Raw genomic sequence first — 23,660 nt, forward strand, 5'->3', positions numbered from 1 at the left:
CAAGGGATAGGTATGGGGCGGTTGTATTTCACCCAGATCACTGTGTTATGCTACACAGGTCGTCACAATTAATCGCTATGGATCGGCCGTCTTCTTGTGGGATGCGCATCGTGTTCGTGTGACACCTGGTATTATAGCCGACATATGGCCGTTGTACGCGTCCTACCTCTTCTCCAGACCAATCCGATTCCTTGCGAAGAATCCGAAGCAGCATGAACTTTGGTGGAGGCGTCTAAAGACCTACCGAAGAGCCGCGGAAATACCCCCATCTCAGGTACATGGTTGGCTATCGCGCGTATTTTCTTTTTTCTAGGCATAGTGACACGAGCTGTAGGGCTGTTTCATCTTGAGATATTTGAACCCTTGATGATACTGTGGTATCGAATATAACTTACTAACGTCATCAGGTGTGTCGATTGGTTTCTAATCTCATCAGCCAGCTCGCAAAATTCAACTGAATCTGTTCGGATACCTAAAGGCAGAAAGTCCTATTCGTTACAGCTACTCGAATAAACTGCAATTAAGAATAGCATACCTGTACTCTATTTAGACAGGTGCTGCTAAATATTGCGTTTTCAGACGAGTGGTTGAGACGTGAGCCCCTGTTCTAGCAATACAATGCCGATTAGCCGCTACTTCATATGCCACCTAAATAAATTCCAGCCTAGCTTCTCTGGGTATACGTTATTAAACATCAACAAAGATGAGAATCCGGATGGAATGTGTTTAACTATCGGAATATTTCGACTCTCCTAGGGATGTGTTAAGCTGAGATTTGACTCGTTCGTGAGGTTCAAATGACGCCACATGGAGTCCTTTTCATCACTGTTGTCACGGCTGCCATATATTCCTATTCTCAGTTTTGCTTATACACTCGCTCCGGCATGTTGAATTGCTTTACCATCGGGCGAGTACTCCACGGTATATTGTACCGTTCTGTGAATATGTAGCCCCTTCTCGTCCTGTAACGTGCACTCCGGTTCAAGATCATCCTTGCGAAGGTTCGGCAGGTTTGTGCCATCTTGGCCGGCTTTGCCGCCGTTCATATGCGTCCATCTGATCTCCCCGGGCTTGGTGTAGCTTCTATTGCCGTTACATGGATATGGCTTCGAGGAGCTACTGCTACTGCAAGGGGTGTGCTTGTCAGAACGTTCGTCGGAGTTGTAAAAGGCGGGCATCAGCTTGGGGAACCATCTGACAATCAATGGGCGTATCTGCGGAAGACACGCGCACACGATAGCTACGTTCATCTCGATAACAGTCCACATAGTCGATGCAATGTCGTATGTCGGATCTGAAGTCGTCGCTTGGATATCAATGGTGGTGACTCTTAAACAAGAAGTGATAACGACGCTATTCGCCATAGTTTAGCAATATGACATATATTGGTATATGCCTTGTGGCTAAAGGATAGTAGGGCTTCTTACAAGACACCCAGAGCGAAAACCATGATTAGCGCGGCCTTCTGGACGTTAGGAATCTGCAGGGCGTATACGAGGGGCATCGGAAGGGTGAGGATAATGACATCGGTTGTAATGGAGAAGCCGGCGTTCGAATACCAGAAATGCCCATTATCAATGCAGGTACCCTCGAGGGATTTGTCGAACGCCTTGGTAACCGGAGTACATTGAAATATCGTAGCAGTGACTGACGCGATGCAATACATGATGACGCATGTGAGCACAAATCGACACGCCAACCGGAGCCACTTAGTATTCCCAAAGATTCTTAGGTACAGCAGCAGAATAGAGGCTTTTGTCAGGTTTAAGCAGGCCTTATAGGTGACCTGACATAAGTAGAAGTACTGTCCTCAAACGATATGAGGTTAGCGAGAGACATGCAAAGTTGTGTGCTAGATCTAGCATCTGATATCAATGATTCAAAGCGTACCTTGAAAGCTTGATATTTGTACTTGGGTGTCAAGCTGGCGAGATGTCTACCGTAACCGTAGTGACAAGCGGCGAGCATTATTCCACCTGAAGCCAGCGCACATCCCTAATATTTGTGCTATTAGCATCTCTGATTTTGTATGCGCCCGGGTGCATAGTAGAGTCTCAACTTACGAGTGATACTAGGATGGTATAATCATCAGCGCCAAGCCTTCCCCCATTGCTCATCCGTGACCAGATTCTTGTACCGACGATAACAGGGCAGATGGCAAGAAAGACGCCCACAGGCACGTATATCATCTCGGAATTGGTCTCATAGTATCTAGGGTCGCTGGTTGACATGACGGTTCCGGCCATATTGGCAAAATAAGTGAGTTGACTATTGGTTACTATCGTCGGGTATGCAGGTAATATTTGGGCCTCCTTAGATTAGCTTTTTAGACGTAAGATGGCATAGTAAATCTTAGCTCGCGGACTATGTTCCAACAAGTGTGAGAAGGTGAAAGTGTAAGAGTGAGTTTTTGTAGTCGTCACATAAGAAAATATTCCTTCGGTAAGGGTGCTTGATATCGATGGACGGTAGCTCCTGCCTAGTATATTTGGTTTTCTAACAGACTTGGAGAGTTAACATGGCATTAATTGTAATGGGAAGCGTCATTCGGCCGCATTTAGCGTGACACTTAGATGAAGCTTATTCCAAAGCGACAGGATGGTAAGAACAAGTGGGTATATGTATGTGGGTAGACGATGGTTAAAGTTCCCAGTTGTTTCATACTCTATAATCCCTTCCATGGGAGACTTGCTTCTTAATTATAACGTATGTTTCATTACGAGAGAAGGTGGACGTACGAATCACAAAGATTGTGATTATCAACCGTCAGTACACCGTACACCAAGGGACGGCCGGGAAAGAGCTTAAAGGGGAAACCAGCCACAACGAAGATCTTCGTGACGAATGAACCACCTGCGTATTTTATGTATAGTATGTACGTGTATCAGTATGGTATATACTACTAGTATATCGCCCTTATGATCATAGGGAATAGTCTGGAAGGCTAACCTTTTCAATCAGAGAGACAATTTGAAGAGCTGAACTTGGTCTATGAGAGACGTGTTTACTCACCTTCTTCCCTTAATGCAAGTCCTCCAAGCTGGTAACCTTCATCTCATATGTGAGACATGGCCATCGGTAGCCATCTTATTTGTGTTACGTCCGGATGTTTTCAATCGCCTTTGCGAGTAGCTTAAGGACCATAAAATTGAAAAGGGGCTTCATTGGTCCAAATGGTTAGCTATTAGATAATACATGTACTTCAATATTATTGTCATATCTGGGGTACAAAGAATATTGTGTAGAATATGAGGTTCATAGTATCGACTAGAGATCATTCCAGTTGAAAATAGTTCACAGAAATTTCCAGCCACTATTATCATCGCCCAAATTATGTGGCGAGTTGCCACAAACGACTATTGGCAACATAATCCCGTGGGCGCATACGCCTCCTCGGATAAGTGGGACATACTAGGTGACGACTGATTCTCTCTGATGCTTTTTCTATGTAGAAATGGTTCTTTGATAGGGACTTTTGTTATAATATTAGTTTTAACTGCTCACGCGTATCGCAAAGTTGTTACAACAGATGACTAAGGGGATGATTCCTGTAGGAGGATCCCTTATAAATATTTCAACCTCTTTAGCGTCGATACTGTCATAGAAGTATCTTCGCATCGGTTGCTTTTACATAGAGCTAGCCACCACCAATGAACATTTATGAATTTAATCACGCCAGTACCACGGGATGTGTATACCAATGTATACGTGCGTTGTGTTCGTACTGTCCATTGTGTACATCTCGCTTTTGGACGCTGTACATGCATGTATGCTCCCGTATCACATGCATGTGTGTCACCCTACATGTCGAGGTACATGAATGATCCCATCGACGTCCCACTCGTAGAGGCGTACTATGTAGAGGCTCGTTGTTTATTTGCAGTGCCCCCCTGAGGTCTTGGGCAAAAGAAGTTTGACCATTCTCTTCGATTTCCGCCTACCTGCATACTAGCCATGCAAACATATGCGAGAAACTTTCTAGGTACCTATTGGCAAATAAGAATCTATATCGATATGCACTTTGGATACTGGTTGTGGCGTTATGTATTACGGTACGTTCTTGGAGGTGGTGGTTCATCGCTAGGACATCGCCGTTCTTGTGGGCTGGAGATGTCTTGAATTATTTATCCACCATGAGACGGAGAAGAAATGTCTCGCGATAAAACTAGGTAGAATTTTGAAGGAGAAAAAAAGAATCGAAGGGCTACATGTTTACTATTTCTACATAGTTAATGGATATGTAAGATGTAAAGTACAGCCCTGGAGCTGAATGCTGAATACCCCTAGATATTGGCAATAGTGTACCTAAGCTGCTAAGGTAGCATTCAAAAAGGAAAGCACTGGCCACCGACCTCGCTATTTTAGGATAAGATGTTCACACTTTCCCTACCATTTCCAGGTACGCGGCAGCTGCGCGGTACACATCGAGACTTCCAACTGCTCAAACACTTTAAGGTTCACTTCGAATTCACAACCTGGAAGTTTTTAATAAACCGTTTTTAATTTATAATTCTCCTAATTCTCTTCGACCAAGGATCTTCGTCTCAACTTCAGACGTACTCAAAACCCCGCCATCTAGAAGCCTCCCTTCCGATCTTAATCAGTGTCACCCCTGTCTTTCGTTTTTGTATCCTGTTGTGCGAGCCCAAACCAAGTCCGACTATGGTCTCCCATCTTCGAGTCTCTCAATCCTCATTCTTGTCGACTTGTACTTTCTGAATTAATTATTTGGATATGTCGTCGAACGCGTCGGATGAACGACTAACCCATGAGGCCAAGGGTAAGCCCGCCTCCCCAAACATGGCTAAAGGGAAGGAAACATACACGCCAAGCACCGTGGCCGTGACCGGGTTACCCGACTCTCCTCCGGGTATGATCGACGCTCATGCGGAACGGCGCCTCCTCCGCAAGATTGACCTGCACGTCTGGCCTATCCTATTCATCATCTACATGATGTCTTTCCTCGACCGGATTAATATTAGCAATGCCCGCATTCAGGGCATGACCCAAGAGTTGGATCTGTATGGAAACAGATTCAACATCGCCCTTTTTGTAAGTCGTTCCGATTCTGCCTAGATTATGAAATTCGGTCTTACATCTCACAGGTCTATTTCGTCCCATACATCATCTTCGAGATCCCGAGCAACATGATCTTCCGCAAGACCAAGCCAGAATACTACCTTTCATCCCTCATGCTATGCTGGGCTATCATCAACATGTGCATGGGCTTCGTGACGACGTACCAAGGTTTAGTCGTCCTGCGATTCTTCCTCGGCACTTTCGAGGCTGGCATCCTACCCGCCATCATCTACTTGACATCCACATATTACAAGCGCCACGAGTTCCAGACACGCATGAGCTTCTTCTTCTGCTCCACCGTGATCGGCGGCGCCTTTGGAGGCGTAAGTACCATTTCAATCCATTCCAACCCCAATCTTATGCATCTACCCGTCAATGCACATCGGCCTTTTCTCTCATGTCTCGCATCTCCCTTCCCTCTCTTTTGTCTCAAGTTCCTTATGTGAGGGGTAAAAGCCCTCAAGGTGCCGATCAATAACGCCGGACTAACCACCACTATAGCTCCTCGCCTACGCCATCGCCTCCCTCGACGGACGCCACGGCATTGCCGGTTGGCGGTGGATCTTTATCGTGGAAGGCGCCGTTACCGCGGCCATTGCCATGATAGCCTTCTTCCTAATTGTCGACTGGCCAGAACAATGCCGGTTCCTGACCCCTGAAGAGAAAAAGCAGCTGGAGCTGCGGCTTGCCGACGACGGCGCAGGTGCTGTAGCACGCATGGACATGCTTAACGCGTACGCATACCGGCGCATCTTAACTGACTGGAAGGTCTGGCTCGGCGCGCTCACGTACATGGGCGTCGGAATCACGGGATACGCGACGACCTTCTTCATGCCGACGATCCTAAGCGAGTTTGGCTGGACGGCGCGGGCCGCACAGGTACATACCATTCCCGTGTACGCTGTGTCGGCCGTAGGCATGGTGTCAGTAGCGTACCTCTCGGATCATTATAAGCACCGCTTCAGCTTTATCATTCTAGGCTGCTGTATCGCGACGATCGGTTACGGCATGTTGCTGGGCCAGGCACACCTTTCCAGCGATGCCAAATACGCCGCCGTTTTCTTGGTGTCGCTGGGCGGCTTCATCTGCCCGCCTATTGCGCTCGCGTGGCTTTCAAACAACGTTTCGGGTAACTGGAAGCGGTCCTTTGCGTCTGCCGCTCAGGTTGCCTTCGGAAATATCACAGGCATCGTGGCGGCTCTCGTTTATCGCCAAGATGAAGCCCCGCATTACCCCACTGGCTACGGTACATCCCTAGCACTGATGTGGGTTGGCGGTATCGCGGCATTGCTGCTCTTTACGGGCATGCTCATCGAGAATAGGATGCGCGATGCTGGTAAGAGAGACGCTCGGCTGAATCGTCCGAAGGAAGAGGTTGATAATATGGGCGACTATCATCCTTCGTTCCGGTTTACGTTATAAATCCGTGAACTGGTTGGAATATTTTCATTCCCCCTTTCGACTCTCGCTGGATACCTTGGACGTACATATGCCTTGAGTTGGAACGGAGGAATAATCTCGTGTTGGCGGCATGAGTGTGACTACACATAATGGAGGGTGTGCATATGAAAGGGGAATGTCCATCATAGAGACAAAGGCTCTCGCCCATGCATAAATGTAATGATTAATGACTGCTGATAATAATTCAAGGTGGAACTTATCTTGACACAAGCAAGTGACTCCGTGTACTTGTACTATGCGAACTACATGGTTGTTAATTGTTGCCTCCAGAAGTAACAGTAGTGACAGGGACATACAGGGGTATTTCGATCTGTCGAGACAACAGATTTTACAACCGGCGATTATATGGGAATTTGAACAACAAATGCGTTTTAAATGGATAACTGACTTGAATAACCCCGTGGATACACTTAGTTTTTCCTAGTTACCGTCATACACCTATTGATACATCTCAAAATAGATCCGTCCTCCAAAAAACCCCAAGTCCCCGACAGACCACTGGAACCTTTTCTCATACCTAGAAGACTTCCCCACAGGTGTCGTCCTCCTTACACAAACCATTCCAATCGTCATCCTTACTCATATGAGGGTCTTTCGTAAACTGATGTCGCAAAAATTACCCAGGTATTTACCAGATATATCCGCCTGCTGACCTGGTCCTCTTCCCCTACACGTCTACAAATGATCGATGGAAGGGTGCCATATTCTTTAAACAGTAGCATATCAGGATAATGAAAAAGACCATGTAAACAGGAAGAGAAATGCCCACGCATCCTAACGCTCCGGGTATATGCCATGTTCCAAAAGAGCGAAAGAGAAAGAGATCGATTCGAAATTTGCTCAGCTTAATTGCCAAGATAATCTCGCATCGTTGTGTACGTCGTAGTGATTATCATTACTGTCTACATACAATGACAATTGTCATCGGTGTTTGTGTTGATGGTGTCAACATCTAGAGTTCGTCCTTCTTGTGCTGGGCTGTGCCCTTAACTTTTTCAGCGGCTGCATCGGCAGCAGAATTGACCGAATCACTCGCCTCGCTCACCACACTAGCTGCCGTCGCAGATGCGACACTAGCGATGCTTGATGCTGAAGCAATGCCGGTGGAATATGCTCCAGCAAGACGTGAATAAACTGACTCGGTAAAAGGCGGCTCTTTTCCGATTATGAGCTCGGAGACTAATGAGCTAATAATAGAGTACTGAGATGCAGCAGCATCGCTAGCTGAAGAGGCATAATCTCCTACTAACTCTGTCGCGGAGGAGACCTGGCTTGATGCAGCATCTGTAGCCGATGATGCAAAGTCACCGGCAGCGGAAGCAAGATCGCCAGCTACGGCATTTAGATTCTCATACCACGGGGTCGGCGTAGGAGCGGCGTAGACTTGTAAGCTCACGCGGCTAACAAGAGCGTCCCAATTCTCACCGACAACGTCGCCAGCCACTGATACGACGGACGAGGCAGACTCCTGGATGTTGGTTGGAGTGGGGGTTGCGGCTATCGATGCCGCAGACAGAAACTCCGAATACCGAGCATGTGCTAGGCCTAAACCCGCATAATAGTTGTGCTTGGCCTGGTCGAGGAGTTTCCCGGCTTTCTTCTCCGCACCCTCAAGATATGTGCTGGGTGTAGGTTCAGCAGCGCCGATTGCTACCTTTGCAGCCACATACTGTTCTGACGCCCACTTTACCGAATCGTCAAGATTTTGTTGGGCTATAGACTGAACCCTTTCCCAGTCTACAGATGGCACAGTTGGCGCGCCCGGGATCCACTTGGTGGTAGGAGTACCATAGACACCCTGAGATGCGGCCGTTACGGCGGCATTTAGCCGAGAGTTGGCTGAGGCAACAGCACCAAAATACGCATTCGACACCGAACTGAACATCTCCTCATGAACGGGCTTCGGTTGTCCGTGAATCTGGGCGGAGACGACCGACATAGCGCGCGAATAATGATCGGCTGCCCCAGCGATCGCAGCTGTGTATGCAGATTGGGCAGCCGAGGTGATGCTGGACGGAATATCGGATTGTGCCACTGATAGTACGCTTGACGCAGACGAATCGATGTCGTCATCGAGGATAGGCTGCCGAGAGGGTACAGACTGAGCTGCAGCACCAAAGAGAGCAGATTTGATGGTAGTTGTGGGGGCAGCTTCTTCGACTGGTGCAGTTGGCTCATCTGGTACTTCGATGATGGTTTCTTGAACCTGTTCTGGAACGTCTACCGGGCTAGATGACGATGGTTCAGCCGAATTGTCGATATCAATCTTATCATCTATAGCTACCGCTTCAGTCTCCAAAGATGAGGCTGCGGTCGATGCTGAATCACTGGCGCTGGTAGCTTCCGCATTTGGCTGAGAAAGCGACACAATCACTGTCTCGGCATTAGCGGGGATGTCCTGATATACATTCTCCTGAGCCGCTGACCCAGAGTCGCTCTCGACTTCCTCAACTGTAGAGGAATCCGCTGATCTAGCGACCTGGTCGGCGTTGGCAGCCTTCCGGGCGACCTCAATAGCCGCCAACTCGGTAGTCTCGCTGTCGAAATCGTCACTGAAGTCGCCAGCTACCGCCTTCCACGTAGCAACCTGCTTTAATCGTCCTAGTTCCATGGCTGCGGCCTGCGCTATGCCCATCGCCTCATCCTCAATCTCGACACCAGCCGCTTGCGCTGCCAGAATACCAGGGTGAGTAGTAATTAATTGTTTGAACTCATCCGTCCACTGCTCGAAGCGATCCTTAAGCTCGTGGTACTTCTTCCAGTCTTGGTAAGTGACACCTTCCATCCATGCCCATTTCATGCCAATCCTCTGGAGAGCAAGATCGCTCGTCTTTTCAAGGATACTGTAGTGCTCTTCGGCGGCCTTGGTAACGGCAATTTCGGCCTCCTGTTCATAAGTTTGGCGCCAAGTGCGAACGGTGTGGGCATTGTCCCTAATTTTGATACCGGCTGCGCGGACGGCTTCTAGTAAAGCCTCGTCCCTCTTCTCGGCATTGTCGGTATACTTTGTCAAAATAGAAACGATAGACTTCTTGAGATTCTCGAGCTCAGCAGTGGCAGTCTCGTCGAGTTGTCTTACCAGGGATTTACCCATGCCATTAACTTGTCTCTCGATCATACGGTTCGCGATATCGTCGACGCGGCCATCAATTTCTAGAGCGCCTTCCTCTGCAGCTTTTGCGAATTTCCCTTCCCACAGCTCAAGATCCTCGGCAACGGTCTTCGCGGCATGTTCGCGTACCTCTTCTGGGGTGCGTGACTTGGTTTGATCGATCTTGATTTCAGCTATTTCTTGTTGACTTTCGGAAGACTCTACTTCGTTTACGTATGGTTCGGGTTCAGACTCGACAGTACTTTGTATAACAGGAGCGGTAGACGAGGTGGTGGAGGCAGTCGGTTTCGCGAAAGTAGACTTGTGGGTCGACCTGTTAAAGTATTAGTAATGGATATAGAAAATGGGCGAATATAGGTATTATGTGATGGGGACTTACGAGTTAGCTTCCTCGATAACCGACTTGGCCTTTTTCTCCTTGTATCTGCCTAACCTTTCGCCAATGCGAACGAGCTGCGGCTCAACCTTCATAACGTAGACATCTCGTAGGTGAGGCCAGACGGTAGAATCAAGGAAGGCGTATGTTTTGCTCCAACCCCATATCGTCGATGGAATGACGGTATCGGTGGTGAAGGCATACGCAACGTCATACCCTTGAGCGGCGTACGGCTGGACGAAGAGGTAGCTCGGGAGTAGAAGTTCGTGATAGGTTTGCATAGCATTGATCCGTGCAATTTCGTAGTAAGGAGAGACAGCAGCCGAGACACCCTCAACATGAGGTGCGATCGTCTCATCGTAGCGAGTCTTTGCCAAACCTTGGTACTTGCTTAATTTTGGTTCGACATTCTTCTCCCACTGAGCTTGGCTGAAAGCGCGAGCCTGATCCACACGCGGGCCACCATATTTGACAGCGTATGTGCGGGTAGGAGTGATAAGAATACGGTCGACGGTGTTGTAATACGGTTTCGCAACGTCGACGTAAGGGGCGGCGTAAGTATCATAATACGGAGTTACATGCGGCGATACGATTGATTTGATGCCAAAATAGGGTTTGCAGATTCTGGGCGTTGCATCGTTGCATGCGTCAAGGGTAGACGGACATCGGAAGATGAGTGTATAGATAGAGTACCAAGATAATAACCTGGAGAAGAAGATAAATCAGTTTGTAATTCCTTAATATGTGTATCAGAGTCCTTACCTCGCAATGATACTGATGCTCCATGCAAAGAAGCTCTTCCTCTTTGGCTCGAGGCTTCTCCGCCTTGAAGTTAATGTATGTCCGTTTATATTATTAACTCCATTGCTTCCGTTGATGCCCTTCTTTCCTTTCGCCGACCCGTTCGTACTGGACTTAGATTTGTCGTCCTTTGCGACAGTCATGGTAACACTGCCTTGATTTTCGATCAAAGTAAAAAAAACACTATTTACATTAAGGTATAGGTAAATAGTTGACACGTTGTCTACTGAGATGATAGTGTTGCGGATGCGATGTAAATAAGACGCGATGAAAAAATGAAACCGACCGGGGTAGAAGGGACGAAAAGAAAGAATTAGCTTTTATTTCCAAGTCAAAGTCAACATCGAGTCCACGATATTAGGAATCGAATATATCTTCATATAGGGGTTTCGCAATTGATTAAGTAGTTGTTGAGAAAGTCGAGAGGGTCCGAGAGAGGATAGATGATAAGAATGTGGTTTTAGACGTCGAAGAAAGCGGGTACGGATGTGTTAGAATGTTGGAAGCTTTGACGATAGTTGTGACAGCTGGAGGGTTGAAGGAGCTCTAGGGCTAAGGCTGGCGTTTCGGCTCCCTGTGACAAAAAATGAGATGATCAGGGATGACGCAGGGGTTGAAAGGCTTAAAAAATGGGCGAGGGTCGTCTAATCGTCTAATCCGTCTCGGTTAGGCACCTATTCTCCGATTTTGTACCTATTCCCTTGATAAAAGAGATATTGAACTTCAAGGTTGCTCTTACAGAAGAACTGGTGGGATGATGAACAAGTAAAGTGATGGTGTTATTGGATTTGATGAAAGGTGAGCAGGTGAAGGATGCAAGATATCGAATGTACATGCATGAACCTTGAGAGAGTTGTGGGAGGTATGACGAAATTGGTAGTCTGCACAGGAATGATACTTTCTGTGACCTGTCGCGGGAGTGGTTAGTCCAGGTACACATTATGTAGGCAAGACATGAGGGGTTCAAGTTGAAGTCGATCGCACCTGCCTTGATTAGTTTGATGTATGTACGAACTACTATGTATCTAAAGCACGTGGATATCTTTATGAACTTACAATTGATGATAGGATTATTTAGTGCTATATAAATCTAGAGATCGATTAATAGGTGCATATATGGAGATATATCTTAGAGTAATAGAGAGAGTTTGATCATACCTGAGGTTAAATTAAGAGACAAGAATCTTTGCGACATCCATCAAAATTTTACAAAATCAAGTTATTTTCCACATCATCCTCTCCCACATCTTGTCACACCTAAGTATTCTGAAGACGTCATCCGAACACAGCTTCTGCAACTAAAATATCTGGCCAAGAGAGATGTGAGAGATGATCTGCCCCTACATAAAATACTAGATATTATTCATTTCGCAAGCACTTATAATGATGAACTATATTTTCCATATATCTATATACTTATGCTTCGACGAGAAGACTCACAGATAATATATCAAGAAACTATGAGTCCGATAGATCATTAATCTGGCACACCCAACTGACTGGAACGATACATGGAACCCGATCGCAGGGAAATTGATAAACTTGCCAGCTGCATATGTATGCGGCTACGCGGCATTGAGAACCCATTAACACCTTTTAGATTGTTGTTCTTAATGTTCCTTTTCCCATTCATATTCATATTCATATTCGGAATGTCGGCACTTCATCATCTCAGGACGCGTAGATTCGAGAAGTTCCTGTCTTCGTAATCTTGGAAAGGAATAAACATGAAGGGAAGTCTTCAGTTGATACTGAATAATAGGCAGCTGCTAGGTAAGCCACACATTGTCCAATTGCTACAGAACTCTGATTTATTAGTGTTGCGACGATTGGTTGTTGGATGCCAAGAGTGAATTCAATAGAGATATGTTATGATAAAGAAATACAGTATAAAGATATACAAAACTATGAGGAATGAACCGATATTCACACGGTGCTTATCCGAGAAGTCCGCTTTCGTAATCGTTCGTAAGGCCGTGACTGGAGAGGCAGCAGCGACCTAGACCCCTCTAGTGTCACTAAATTTTGGATGAATAATCGCCACTGCCACTGAAATACCATCATACTCGAGAAAGTGGGTAGTGCTCAAGGTTCTATCCCTTAGATACCTAATCAATTAATGTACATCTACGATATATGCATACCAACAATTTGGTATTTGGACATTGAAGGGTCCATCGTCATCCGTCATCCACCACTACCAGGTACCGAACAAACAATCCCTCTACACGTCGTGGGTAACACTGCAATCTTCTTACTACCCAAGGAACCGACTTAACACCTAAGGAACCTACTAAAACCACCCGATTGCGCCTTCGCCTTTGCCTTACCGACTTAACAAAGAGACAAGGTCGAGGCTGTCATACGTTCAGCTTTCACTTCCACTTCCATTTGAACCTACACAACACCCAACACCTATCGCCCAACATAATACAACCTGCATAGCCTAATGCTTCCGACTATCACCGCCTCATAGATATTTGAGCATCACATCCGCTTCTATACCGGGCTGCTCGTTCCCCGCACCCGTTAATACGAAAATCCCATGGTCTAAACCTGAGGAGGAAGCCCTCTGGGCAAGACTTTTAAGCTTTTGATATTTGATTAGAACCGTTATTCATCGACCGTTATCTTGAATCGAGAGCCGATCGGTAATTCACCCATCATGGCGGATTGGCTGCCCGATCTAGCCGCCGAATTCCCCAATACCATCGAGCGACGACGGCAATCCTCGGCCAGACCCGATACGATGTCCGAACATTCTACATCTGGGATCAAGCCTTTCGGCAACGACGCCTCCGTCGATCCCGACACTTGTCGAATATGTAGAGGAGAGGGTACCCCGGAAGAGCCTCTCTTCTACCCGTGTAAATGCAGTGGTAGCATTAAATATGTTCACCAAGATTGCTTGATGGAATGGTTATCGCACTCTCAAAAGAAACATTGCGAGCTATGCAAGACGCCTTTCCGCTTTACTAAACTATACTCTCCAGACATGCCGAAGCGGTTGCCCTTCTACATTTTCGTCACCCACATGGCCCGATATCTAGTCCGCAATATCCTCGTCTGGTTGAGGGCCATCTTGGTCATTAGTGTATGGCTAGGCTGGCTTCCCTATCTCATGCGCTCCGTCTGGTCATTCTTGTTCTGGCTTAGCGATGAAGGATTTGGTCCCGGCCCGCCTGTAATTGACAGTAGAAATGGCACTTCTATAGGTCGGGATGACCTGTCCTCCTTTTCTATCACGTACACAACTACCTGCGCCTCTTCTCCCTTATTCGCTGCTACGACTACTGCCGCGAGCGTTGGAGGCGTAATTGAGCAGATTCCCGTGTCTACACTGCTGAAAAGCATATCAAAGCCATTGGTTACTAACCCCTCATCGTGGCTTGCGATGTTACTGGGCTTGACTCCCGTCATTGAAAAATCAAGTTCGGGTGTCAAGGAGCTTCTTAATGTCACCGCTGTCGATCACGTCGCAACCTTGCCTCCTGTTAGTTACCCGTCCTCTTTATTGAGTGACATTTCTATCTTGAAGAACTTCACACGACATCCGGCTATCAACCGGGTCATCATCGCCGTCCTCGAGGGCCAGATCATTACCTTGCTTGTTATTGTATGTTTCATCCTGATCATCTTGGTTAGGGACTATGTGGTGCAGCAGCAACCGGAGATAAACATGCGCGCTGCTTTTGCCGCAGGAGAAAACGAAGCTCCTCCTCCTCCGGTTGGCCCTATGAACAATCCTATGGCACGCAATGTGGATCTTGAAGACGACGACGATTTGGATTCTGATGATGATTCCATCCATCTTGGCGGTGACCTGATAATGGCCTATGACGAGCAGGAAGGTGCAAACCAAGGAGAACGTGCTCGCGATATGATAGGTCTACACAATCCCCGTCCGAGACCTATTGCGGGGTTCCGACGGCGAGCTACACGACCCGACGCTGACACTGGACGGGAAGATCGCGGCATTATCACTAGAACTTTCACTTTTGACTCCGAAATTGCGGAGCGGGATGAAGAACCCGAGGCTGGTCCGTCGCAACATGTTTTTGTTGATCGGTCCGCCCTAGACCGATTCGAAGGAACTACCGACGTAGAAGATAATGATCATGCATCTCAAAGTACTGTGAAGGAATATCTGCGAATATATCGAGAGGCCGGCGGTGACCAGGAAAAGATTCTCCAAATCATTCGAGATGAAGGATTAGAGGATCGTATGCGATATTGGATTCGCGTGACACAATCGATGGCTACCGCCGGAAAAGCCTCCGATGAGAGCAGTCCGGATTCCGGAAGCGGGGTTAGGGGTTCGGCAGTCTCCCAACGCGAACGCCACCCGAGCAGCTCTCCGGATAGATCTAGGTCTCCCAGACCAGAGAGGACCGGTAGCGACACGTCAAGCTGGACATGGGCCGAAACTGACGACGGGGAAACTGCGGCGAGCCAAGGTTCTAATAATAAGGGTAAAAATAAAGCCACACAAGCTTCTGTGACTGAGGCTGATTCTTGGACGTCTTGGGGAGGTGAGTTCGGCGAAGCTAATCCGTATTCACCCAATAACAACGATAATACCGCTAGCGGCGTGCCATCTTCCCACGTACCAGCTTTAACAAGAGCTCGAGCTGCTTCGGATGGACCACGATCTCCAAAGAGGATAAATCCTCTTGCGAATAACAACTGGTCTTTCTCTGACCTACCCTCCAGCCCCCATGACGTTCTCCATGAAGGAACTTCTATGTTACCAGGCCCAACTCTGGCTATATCTGCTTTTAATTCTACATCGGCCACAGTGGATTCCCACGAAGACATCGATGATATTCAGTTGTTGGAACCAAGGGCGTTCGATAGGGATGAGCAGCACGCCAGCCAGACTGAGTCGCATTTGCAAATGAGTTTGGGTATGCAGCTGGATTCCGAAGACAGATTAGCCGCTGAGTATGATTTGCTCGGTCCGGCCGAGGATGGCCCGATCGAAAACCCCATCAATATGATCGACCAAGTTCACGATGCGGAGCCCACCGTCGTTGTAGCGCGACAAGCTGGTGGTATTGTAGATCGGGTAGCTGATTTCATGTGGGGAGACGTCGAAGTCGGCCCCCACGACGACATTGAGCCCGAGGACGCCGTCGATATATTCGGCGATAATCAGAATGCCCAATTCTTCGATAACGACCCCGTACTCGGGAGGGAAGAAGACGAGGCTGAGATGGCACCCGATGTTGTTGAAGCTGCTGTCGCTGCTGGCCTTGATCCGGAGGCTGTCGAAGATGCTGAAGATTTCGAAGGCATTATGGAGTTAATCGGCATGCGCGGGCCAATCGCAGGCTTGTTCCAGAACGCCATATTTTGCGCATTCCTCGTCTCAATCTCCATCTTCCTCTGCATCTTCATACCTTACAACGTTGGCCGCGTATCTGTATGGATCATGGCGAATCCAGCTCGCTTGCTCCGAATAGTCTTTAGCGTGTCTAAATTCGTCCAAGATGCTGCTCTACTAGTCGTTGGCTACACATCTACTCTTACGTTTAGTCTGTTTGAGGCGTTTAGGTTATTATTCAAAATTGAGCACGGGAAACATCTAATGCATACGTTAAGAATCGATACTAGGCGTGTTGCCCTCGGGGCCCTTGACCGGATCCTGGCTAGTTTTATGTCTGAGATGCCACTCATTTCCGTTAGTGAGATGCGCAACTTTTCGGCCCTCAGCCACGAAGCTCTTCTCATGGTAAAAAGTGATATCCGATACGCTTTTTCGTCTCTTGGAAATCTCACTCTTTACGTTTTTGGTGGCGACTATTTAGCTAAATGGGCCGTTGTTCAATCATGGATCTCCGTCTTTGGACCGGAACTTCTTGGATTCTTGAAATCCATCCCCGGCATCGCCGTTCAACCCGGATCATGGATGCTGAATCTCAATCTCCCCGAGTCACCCCTTTCTGCGAACCCTGGGCTCGCTCATTGGGACGCAAATGATAGAACCTGGGCTATCCTCCTAGGATATGTTTCTCTGTCGATCCTTGCGGGGCTTTACCTCGCCAGAGGAACACCATTTTCTTCGGGACAAACAGCCCAGGAATGGGAAGCCTCAATTATCGATGCATTAAATCAGGCCAGCGGCGTTATGAAAGTAATATTAATTATCAGTATAGAAATGCTCATATTTCCTTTGTATTGCGGCCTGTTGTTGGATTTTGCGCTACTTCCTCTCTTCGAGGGGACGACCGTCAAGTCTAGGCTACTGTTCACCTACAACTACCCGCTTACGTCTATATTTGTGCATTGGTTCGTCGGCACGGGATACATGTTTCATTTTGCATTGTTCGTCTCCATGTGTCGTAAGATTATGAGGAAAGGTGTGCTGTGTAAGTATTTCCGAATCCTGAACCCCAACCTTCTTCATTTTACTTGCATTTTACCAAAATTGCTTTGCTAACTAGAAATCAGATTTCATCCGGGATCCTGACGATCCCGAGTTCCACCCAGTGCGCGATGTCCTCGAACGAAACGTCACTACACAACTTCGAAAGATATTGTTCTCGGCGTTCGTCTATGGAGCACTCGTCGTCATCTGTCTTGGGGGCGTCGTTTGGGGCTTGTCCCTAGCGCTCCCCAACGTCCTTCCGATCCATTACTCGTCTAATGAGCCCGTACTAGAGTTTCCTATCGACCTTCTCTTCTACAACTTCTTGATGCCCCTCGCTGTCAGATTTTTCAAGCCGAGCGACGGCCTACACGCCATGTATACGTGGTGGTTCCGTAAGTGCGCGAGGGGGCTGCGATTGACATGGTTCCTCTTCGGAGAGAGACGTGTCGATGAAGAGGGTACGTTAACACTAACCCGAGACTCGCCTTATCAAAATCTTCCTTGGTGGTGCACAGTCTTCCTCGAAGTTAGCAAAGAGGATGAAGTCGCTCCGAAGACGTGGCAAGACACGTTCAAGGGAGGCAAAGCGAAGCCCTCCTCAAAGATCCCGGCGGACGAGATGATTCTTCAAGATGCCAAGAAAAAGAAGCTTGTCGAGTCCCGGCAGCTCATCCCCGATGGCCGCTTCGTGCGATCGCCAGCGTCCGACCAGGTTAAGATTCCCAAAGGCCAGACGGTATTCCTTGACGTGTCGGAACAAGACATCAGACAAGATGGAAGGCTAGATCGGCCGGATTCGGACCTGTACTCGGGCATTCATTACCAGCTCGTCTATATCCCACCTTGGTTTCGACTACGCATCTTTTTGTTTATCCTCTTCATATGGATATTCGCGGCTGTCACGGGTGTCGGCTTCACGATCGTGCCGCTGGTTTTTGGCCGCCGCATGTTCAATGTTCTTATCCCCTCCCACATACGGACCAACGATATATATGCGTTCAGCATCGGCGTCTACATCCTCGGCTCTCTAGGCTACTTCGTCTTCCATCTACAATCAATGCTCAGTAAGCTGAGAGCTTGGACTACGTCTGCGGCGGATTCCATGGTGGACCGTCACGCAATTCAACGTGCCCTCCAATTTACATCATACACATGTCGGCTTCTGTACACTTACGTAGTTCTACTTGTCGTGTTTCCCCTGCTCATTACACTCCTAGTAGAGCTTTACCTACTCATGCCGCTACATACGTACATGTACCCCGCCGGAATAGATACCACACGACGACTCGACGGCTTGCGAGAAGGCCACACTATCCGGGTCATACAAGCTTGGACTTTGGGCATCCTCTACCTCAAACTCGGCTCCCGAGCACTGACACTATATGGCGGTAGACCTGCCTATGCCGTGCGGGCCGTCCTCCGCCGCGGATGGCTGGATCCGGACATCGGCATCCTGACGCGCGCATTCGTTATTCCCGGGGTCGTAGCGTCGCTACTCATGATCGCCGTGCCGCCGATAGCAGCCCGGATAGTCCTCGAGCGTGTGCTAGACATCGAAGAGGGGATGACTCGCGAAATGCGGGTCCTGACGTTCCGGCTCGCGTACCCGTTCATGGCAGTCTTCTGGATAGGACTTCTCATGACGCGGAACATGCTCCGCGTGTTCGAGGGCTGGCAGGTTCGCATCAGAGACGAGGCGTACCTTATGGGGGAACGTCTCCACAATTTTGGCGGCACGGCTTCGAAGGTGTCGGGTTGGAAGGACAAGTTGGGTGTCGTTACCCATGTGTAAAGTGACGTAACTTTACGTACGAAAGTAAATCGAGTTTAATAGACACAAGTGTATATTGTCACAGCTCTTGCCTTTTTTTTGTGAATGTGTAAAGTAGATGAGCCTTTTTCTCGCCGTTATTTCTCAGCGGCGTCGGCAATTAGGAAATACTTGGACGACCCGAAGAATTTATGGAGCCTCGCAAACCTCTGTCTCAGGAAGCTGTGATTTTTAGCCTAAGCAACAGTACCCAAGTAAGCAGGTGGATCAAACTCCTGTTCAGATATTCCTCTCAGAAATAAGCCGGCCCCCTTCCCTCTGTAGCCAAGGAAATAACACCATCACGCGATTCTGAGAAACGAGCTCAAATACTGGCACCCGAAGCCCAGATATTGAATGTGATAGGGAGGCGGAACGAGATGGATGGGTAGGTAGGTAGGCATGTTTCCCACATCAACGACATGTGTATCGACAGTAGAGGAAGTATTGGGAATAATAGGAGTAGAGAGGCTTCGTACGTCGAAAGGAGGAACCCGGCAACGTTGCTTTGCAGCGCGGATGTAGGACTTGGCGGGTAGCAACAGCGGTCATCCCTCGTTACGCCCGTATGCACGCGTCAGGTCGGCAAGTAAATTTCATGGAATCAAAGCCTTGCGAATATTGGGGTGTTGGTTTTATTCCCCTTTTCTCTGGTTTTCTTTTTCGATTCATCGATGTAGGTTGTAGTAGCAACGGCAGTAGTGGTGTTGTAGTAGTAGTAGGTATGGAAACTAGTACATAATACCCATTCTACGTTCCCTTTCTACCAATCAGAATAGCAACGGAGCTGAAACCGCACCCAAGAAGTCTCGTGACGAAAGATTTAAATTCCTCGTTGGAAAAAAACGTTAACTATCTAGGTCGGCTACCTAGTAGGCAGGGTGAGAAAAAAACCCTCAAAAGAAGAACGCCCCTCCCCAATGGATTGTCATTCCGACGTTTCAGTTCCGGCAAGCGATGGGAGGAAACCCCTTTCCGAGGCCGTGGGGAGGAATAATAAAAAGACAGAGATGGTCAGCTACCTCGACTCGACCGAATAATCTCTGTCGGTCGAGACACATCGTTATAGAGTCCCCTGCCCTGCTGCTGCGCACCTCCCGAGTCTGCCTCCATGTGTTTGTTTTACTTTAATGCGTTATATACTATATACAGATTTATTCCTTCCGTCTTCTAGCAGTAGAAGAGGTGCTAGCAGCGGCGTCTTCTTCCCACACCGGCGCCATGAAGTCAGTTACTGACACGCCCCAATGACTCTGACCGACATCCTCCTAAGGCTGGGGGTTGGTGGGATTGGGGTTGGGATTAGTGGGCATGGAAGCGATAGTGTTTAGGTTTTGGAGTCGATGGTGGAGATGATGATGCGAGACGCCTTCTTCGCTGTCGCTTTCGACCGACTTACGATGATGCTCGAGGCTGTTGCGCCTGCTAACATTCCGGCTAGCTTGTCTGCTCTGGCGTCGGCTTGCGGCTTGCTGACTAGAATAGTATGAGTTGTGTCGCGATGCCGACATTCGATCTCCCGGACGTTTCTGCATAATCTCGATGGTCGGGGCGTTCGGCGCGGTGGGGGGTCGCGAAGTAGTAGTCGCCGTTGGTGGTCGAGTGTCACCCGCCGTCGACGGGCGATGGGAGTGGACGTGGCTAAGATGATGGCCGCCGAATTCAGCAGCACCCTGGGCCAAACTCTGAGCGAAGGGAGAGCGTTTTCGTAGGACCGGACCCTTCCAGTAAATCACGTACACGGCAATAACCAGGACAAATGCGATGCAGAAGAGAATGGTGGAGGCGTATTGCAGGTTCATGCCTTTCTCGGCGCCAATGTTGGTATAGAAAGGAGTCGCAGGGATGGTGAGGACACCGGCTAAGAAGTCACGAGCCCAGCCATTGCCGCCGGTTGCGGAAGCGGAGTACGGTCCATAGGCGCAAATCATGTAATCGATGGTGGCCATATAAATGGCATAATTTGCGATACCGATAATGCAGGTGCCGAACATGGAGCCAATCCAATGGAGCGGCGGGCCACTACTCGTCCATGCGAAGATGATAAGACCGATCGGCAGGCAAGGTGCTAGCCAAAGCAACAGAGACATACGTGATTCGTATTGGGCGTGCTCATCCTCGGGATGCTTTTCACGTCGGCGCTGGTTTCTCTTGAAGGCAGGTAGGAAGAGGAGCCAACCGAGGACATAACCAAGACCGATGGGCACGAATGCGAGACCAATTTGCCAGGCGTTGAAGTCCCACCTCTTGTAGACAAGAGAGAAGGATTGGATCTGCATAAAGATGAGGGCGTCTGAGAAACCAGAAAGCAGCGACAGGGTGAGCACGATCGGTTCTGTGAGGAACATGCGGAAAGGTCGTAACCAGGTATAGATCAACTCTTTGAGGGTGAATCGGCTCCAGAATGATTCGATCTCGTCAGGTCCGTAGATGTTGGGGTCTTCGCCTGTCTTTCTGCGTTTCTTGGCAATTTGGTTCAACATGATGGTCGTTCGCGTCTCTGGTACGGTTAGAAGGTGCAGAATCTGCACAGCTCCGCCAAAGATCAGCTGGATCCAGATACACCATCTCCACGCCTGGGCGGGAGGCAAGATTTCGACAAAACCGCCAACAATTGGGCCGAGGATAGATCCACCAACAGAGGAGAATACACTATGATGAACAGAGAATCAGTACAAGTGTTTCCCAGTTTAATTGGCTACCTGAGTAGCTCAGACGTTTCGGAAGACAAATTGGATAGGACCAACACGAAGCATGATACAGCTACTGCCCTCCAGGGAGATTTGGTAGAAAAGGGAATTGACTTACATGTAGGCCACGGCATATTGCTGTCTATCACTCTCGAATAGATCGGCCACCATTCCGAGTGTCACACTACCCCCCGCGGTAGAAAGACCGCCGAGAAATCTACCGGCTAGTAGGCAGCCGAAGTTGGGGGCTAAGACGACGGGTAGGGTAAACAGATTGACGAGAAACAGTGAAGCCTGTAGAATTGGCTTGCGACCGAACTCTTCAGACCACGGAGCCCACAGCTCACAGCCGAAAGCGTAAGCGACGAGAAAGATAGCGGCACCGACACGGGCAGCTTGAGCGCTGACGTTGAAGTGCTCCGAAATTCCTTCGAGACCGTTGGAGTAGAGCGAGGTGTTGAAGTTCATCGAAGTCTGGACAAGGAAGATGACGGTGAGAATCCACCATTTCTTCCAGGTGGAAAAAGCAAAGCCGAGCTCGCTCTCGCAGTCCTCTTCCTTGAGTTCTCGCTTGCCTGTCTCGGCCTTCACCTTCTCCTTCTCGGCTACCCTCGCGGCGATGGACTGGTCGGCGACGGCGATGCCATTGACGTCACCCACGGTCTCCTCGGAGCTGTAGGTCGGACGCTCGTCATTTGGCCCGAACGTGGAGGGCCACTCTTTTTTCGCACCGTCCATGGTTGGTTGACTGGCCGGCTGGCTGATTGGATATCTAGGGCGCGTTTGAGAAGTGGATAAGACTTCAAAGGGCGGGCAGGACAGTAAAACCTGTTACTGACATGAAATGCCCTCGTAACAAGAAACACTTGACTAAGACCGTCCAGGCCGGAAGGGAAGGGGAAGGGGAAAGAGAGGGAGGGGAAATAATAAACAAAAGCTGGATCGGGAAGTCCTAGGTGCGGACCCGAAGGTATGATGTGGGTGGCTTGAGTGACACAGATTAGGCCCGAGACAAGAGAGCTTAGGAGAAACAAGACTTCGAGACAACGTGCACGCCGGTCTGGGGATAGTCTCCAGTTTATATACGTGAGATGACGGCGACGGATCTAAAGCTTAATAATGGTAACGACAGAAATAACAAGGTACATACATAACTAATAAGAAACTAAGACTAGGTACTTAGGAGAGGCGACAAGCGAGGCAGAGGGCGACCGAACCGCAGACAAAAAAAAGTGGGAAGTCATCAGGGACCTCGGGAGACAGTCCAGTGACAGTTCGAGCCGTCAGCTTGTACGTATTAGGTATCATACCTAGTAGTAAATCGACCAATCCACACTGGCAGAACTGAATGTACGGGGTGTTGTATGTAGGTACGAGTGGATGTATATCTCGGTGTCTCCATCTCCACCCATCGGGAAACAAAGCAGCAAAGGGGAAAGAAGGGGGAAAAAAGGATCATGCTACCAGACTTCGACTACTCAACTACTCGACAGCTACAGCTAGAGTGTTATACTACCTACTAGGTAGAATGATAGGTAGGTAGGTAGGTAGCCAGGTAAGTATGTACATTGGGACCCTGTTCGTTTCCTCTTCTGTACATGGAGATGCCAGGACTAACCCTATGGGATAGAAGCAGGGATGCATTGGGCTTGAGGAAGAGTGAATGGTCAAATTGACGGATTGTACGTATGTTGTATGCAATTGGCGGCTGGAATTCGGAATGGACTTGAACTTGGGCTTCTAAGAAGGAAGAGGCAGTTCGAACGGGGCCATCAACCCGCGCCTACAGGTATGACGACAGCACTAGCTGCAGGTTGGGCTGGTTTAGAATGTTCTTTCTTCCAGTCTTCCAGGTTGCCTCTGGTTGCTTCAGCCAGTTCAGCCAACAAGGCACGATGGTGGTGTGAAATCGGGAGAAATCCGACAAGAAGAGACGTCCGTTACGTTGGTACGCTGGT

General features: G+C 48.6%; 5 protein-coding genes across 5 annotated transcripts; 2 read left to right on the top strand and 3 right to left on the bottom strand.

The window, feature by feature from the left end:
• Positions 1–329: 329 nt before the first annotated feature.
• On the bottom strand, positions 330–2,351 carry GGS22DRAFT_195248 (uncharacterized protein). Its single transcript, XM_047965642.1, has 4 exons — positions 2,064–2,351; positions 1,891–1,995; positions 1,428–1,804; positions 330–1,353 (listed from the first exon to the last, which is right to left on the bottom strand). The coding sequence occupies exons 1-4, from the start codon at positions 2,244–2,246 to the stop codon at positions 867–869; spliced, it is 1,152 nt and encodes a 383-aa protein (XP_047817412.1). The 5' UTR covers positions 2,247–2,351; the 3' UTR covers positions 330–866.
• Positions 2,352–4,392: 2,041 nt separating this feature from the next.
• GGS22DRAFT_167459 (MFS general substrate transporter) lies at positions 4,393–6,910 on the top strand. Its single transcript, XM_047961979.1, has 3 exons — positions 4,393–5,052; positions 5,106–5,402; positions 5,581–6,910. Exons 1-3 carry the CDS (start codon positions 4,735–4,737, stop codon positions 6,499–6,501), a joined length of 1,536 nt encoding a protein of 511 aa, XP_047817413.1. The 5' UTR covers positions 4,393–4,734; the 3' UTR covers positions 6,502–6,910.
• Positions 6,910–11,599, bottom strand: GGS22DRAFT_167461 (uncharacterized protein). The gene is made up of 3 exons (XM_047961980.1): positions 10,791–11,599; positions 10,032–10,733; positions 6,910–9,965 (listed from the first exon to the last, which is right to left on the bottom strand). Exons 1-3 carry the CDS (start codon positions 10,970–10,972, stop codon positions 7,493–7,495), a joined length of 3,357 nt encoding a protein of 1,118 aa, XP_047817414.1. The 5' UTR covers positions 10,973–11,599; the 3' UTR covers positions 6,910–7,492.
• Positions 11,600–12,877: 1,278 nt separating this feature from the next.
• GGS22DRAFT_33339 (uncharacterized protein) lies at positions 12,878–19,287 on the top strand. Its single transcript, XM_047966833.1, has 2 exons — positions 12,878–17,200; positions 17,283–19,287. Exons 1-2 carry the CDS (start codon positions 13,495–13,497, stop codon positions 18,992–18,994), a joined length of 5,418 nt encoding a protein of 1,805 aa, XP_047817415.1. The 5' UTR covers positions 12,878–13,494; the 3' UTR covers positions 18,995–19,287.
• A 993-nt stretch (positions 19,288–20,280) lies between these two features.
• Positions 20,281–22,440, bottom strand: GGS22DRAFT_180627 (multidrug transporter; the record flags this gene model as incomplete). Its single annotated transcript, XM_047963787.1, has 2 exons — positions 20,281–21,664; positions 21,821–22,440. 2 exons carry the CDS (start codon positions 22,438–22,440, stop codon positions 20,281–20,283), a joined length of 2,004 nt encoding a protein of 667 aa, XP_047817416.1.
• Positions 22,441–23,660: the final 1,220 nt, after the last annotated feature.

Source organism: Annulohypoxylon maeteangense (genome assembly GCF_022496945.1).
Source record: "Annulohypoxylon maeteangense strain CBS 123835 unplaced genomic scaffold GGS22scaffold_12, whole genome shotgun sequence".
NCBI lineage: Eukaryota > Fungi > Ascomycota > Sordariomycetes > Xylariales > Hypoxylaceae > Annulohypoxylon > Annulohypoxylon maeteangense.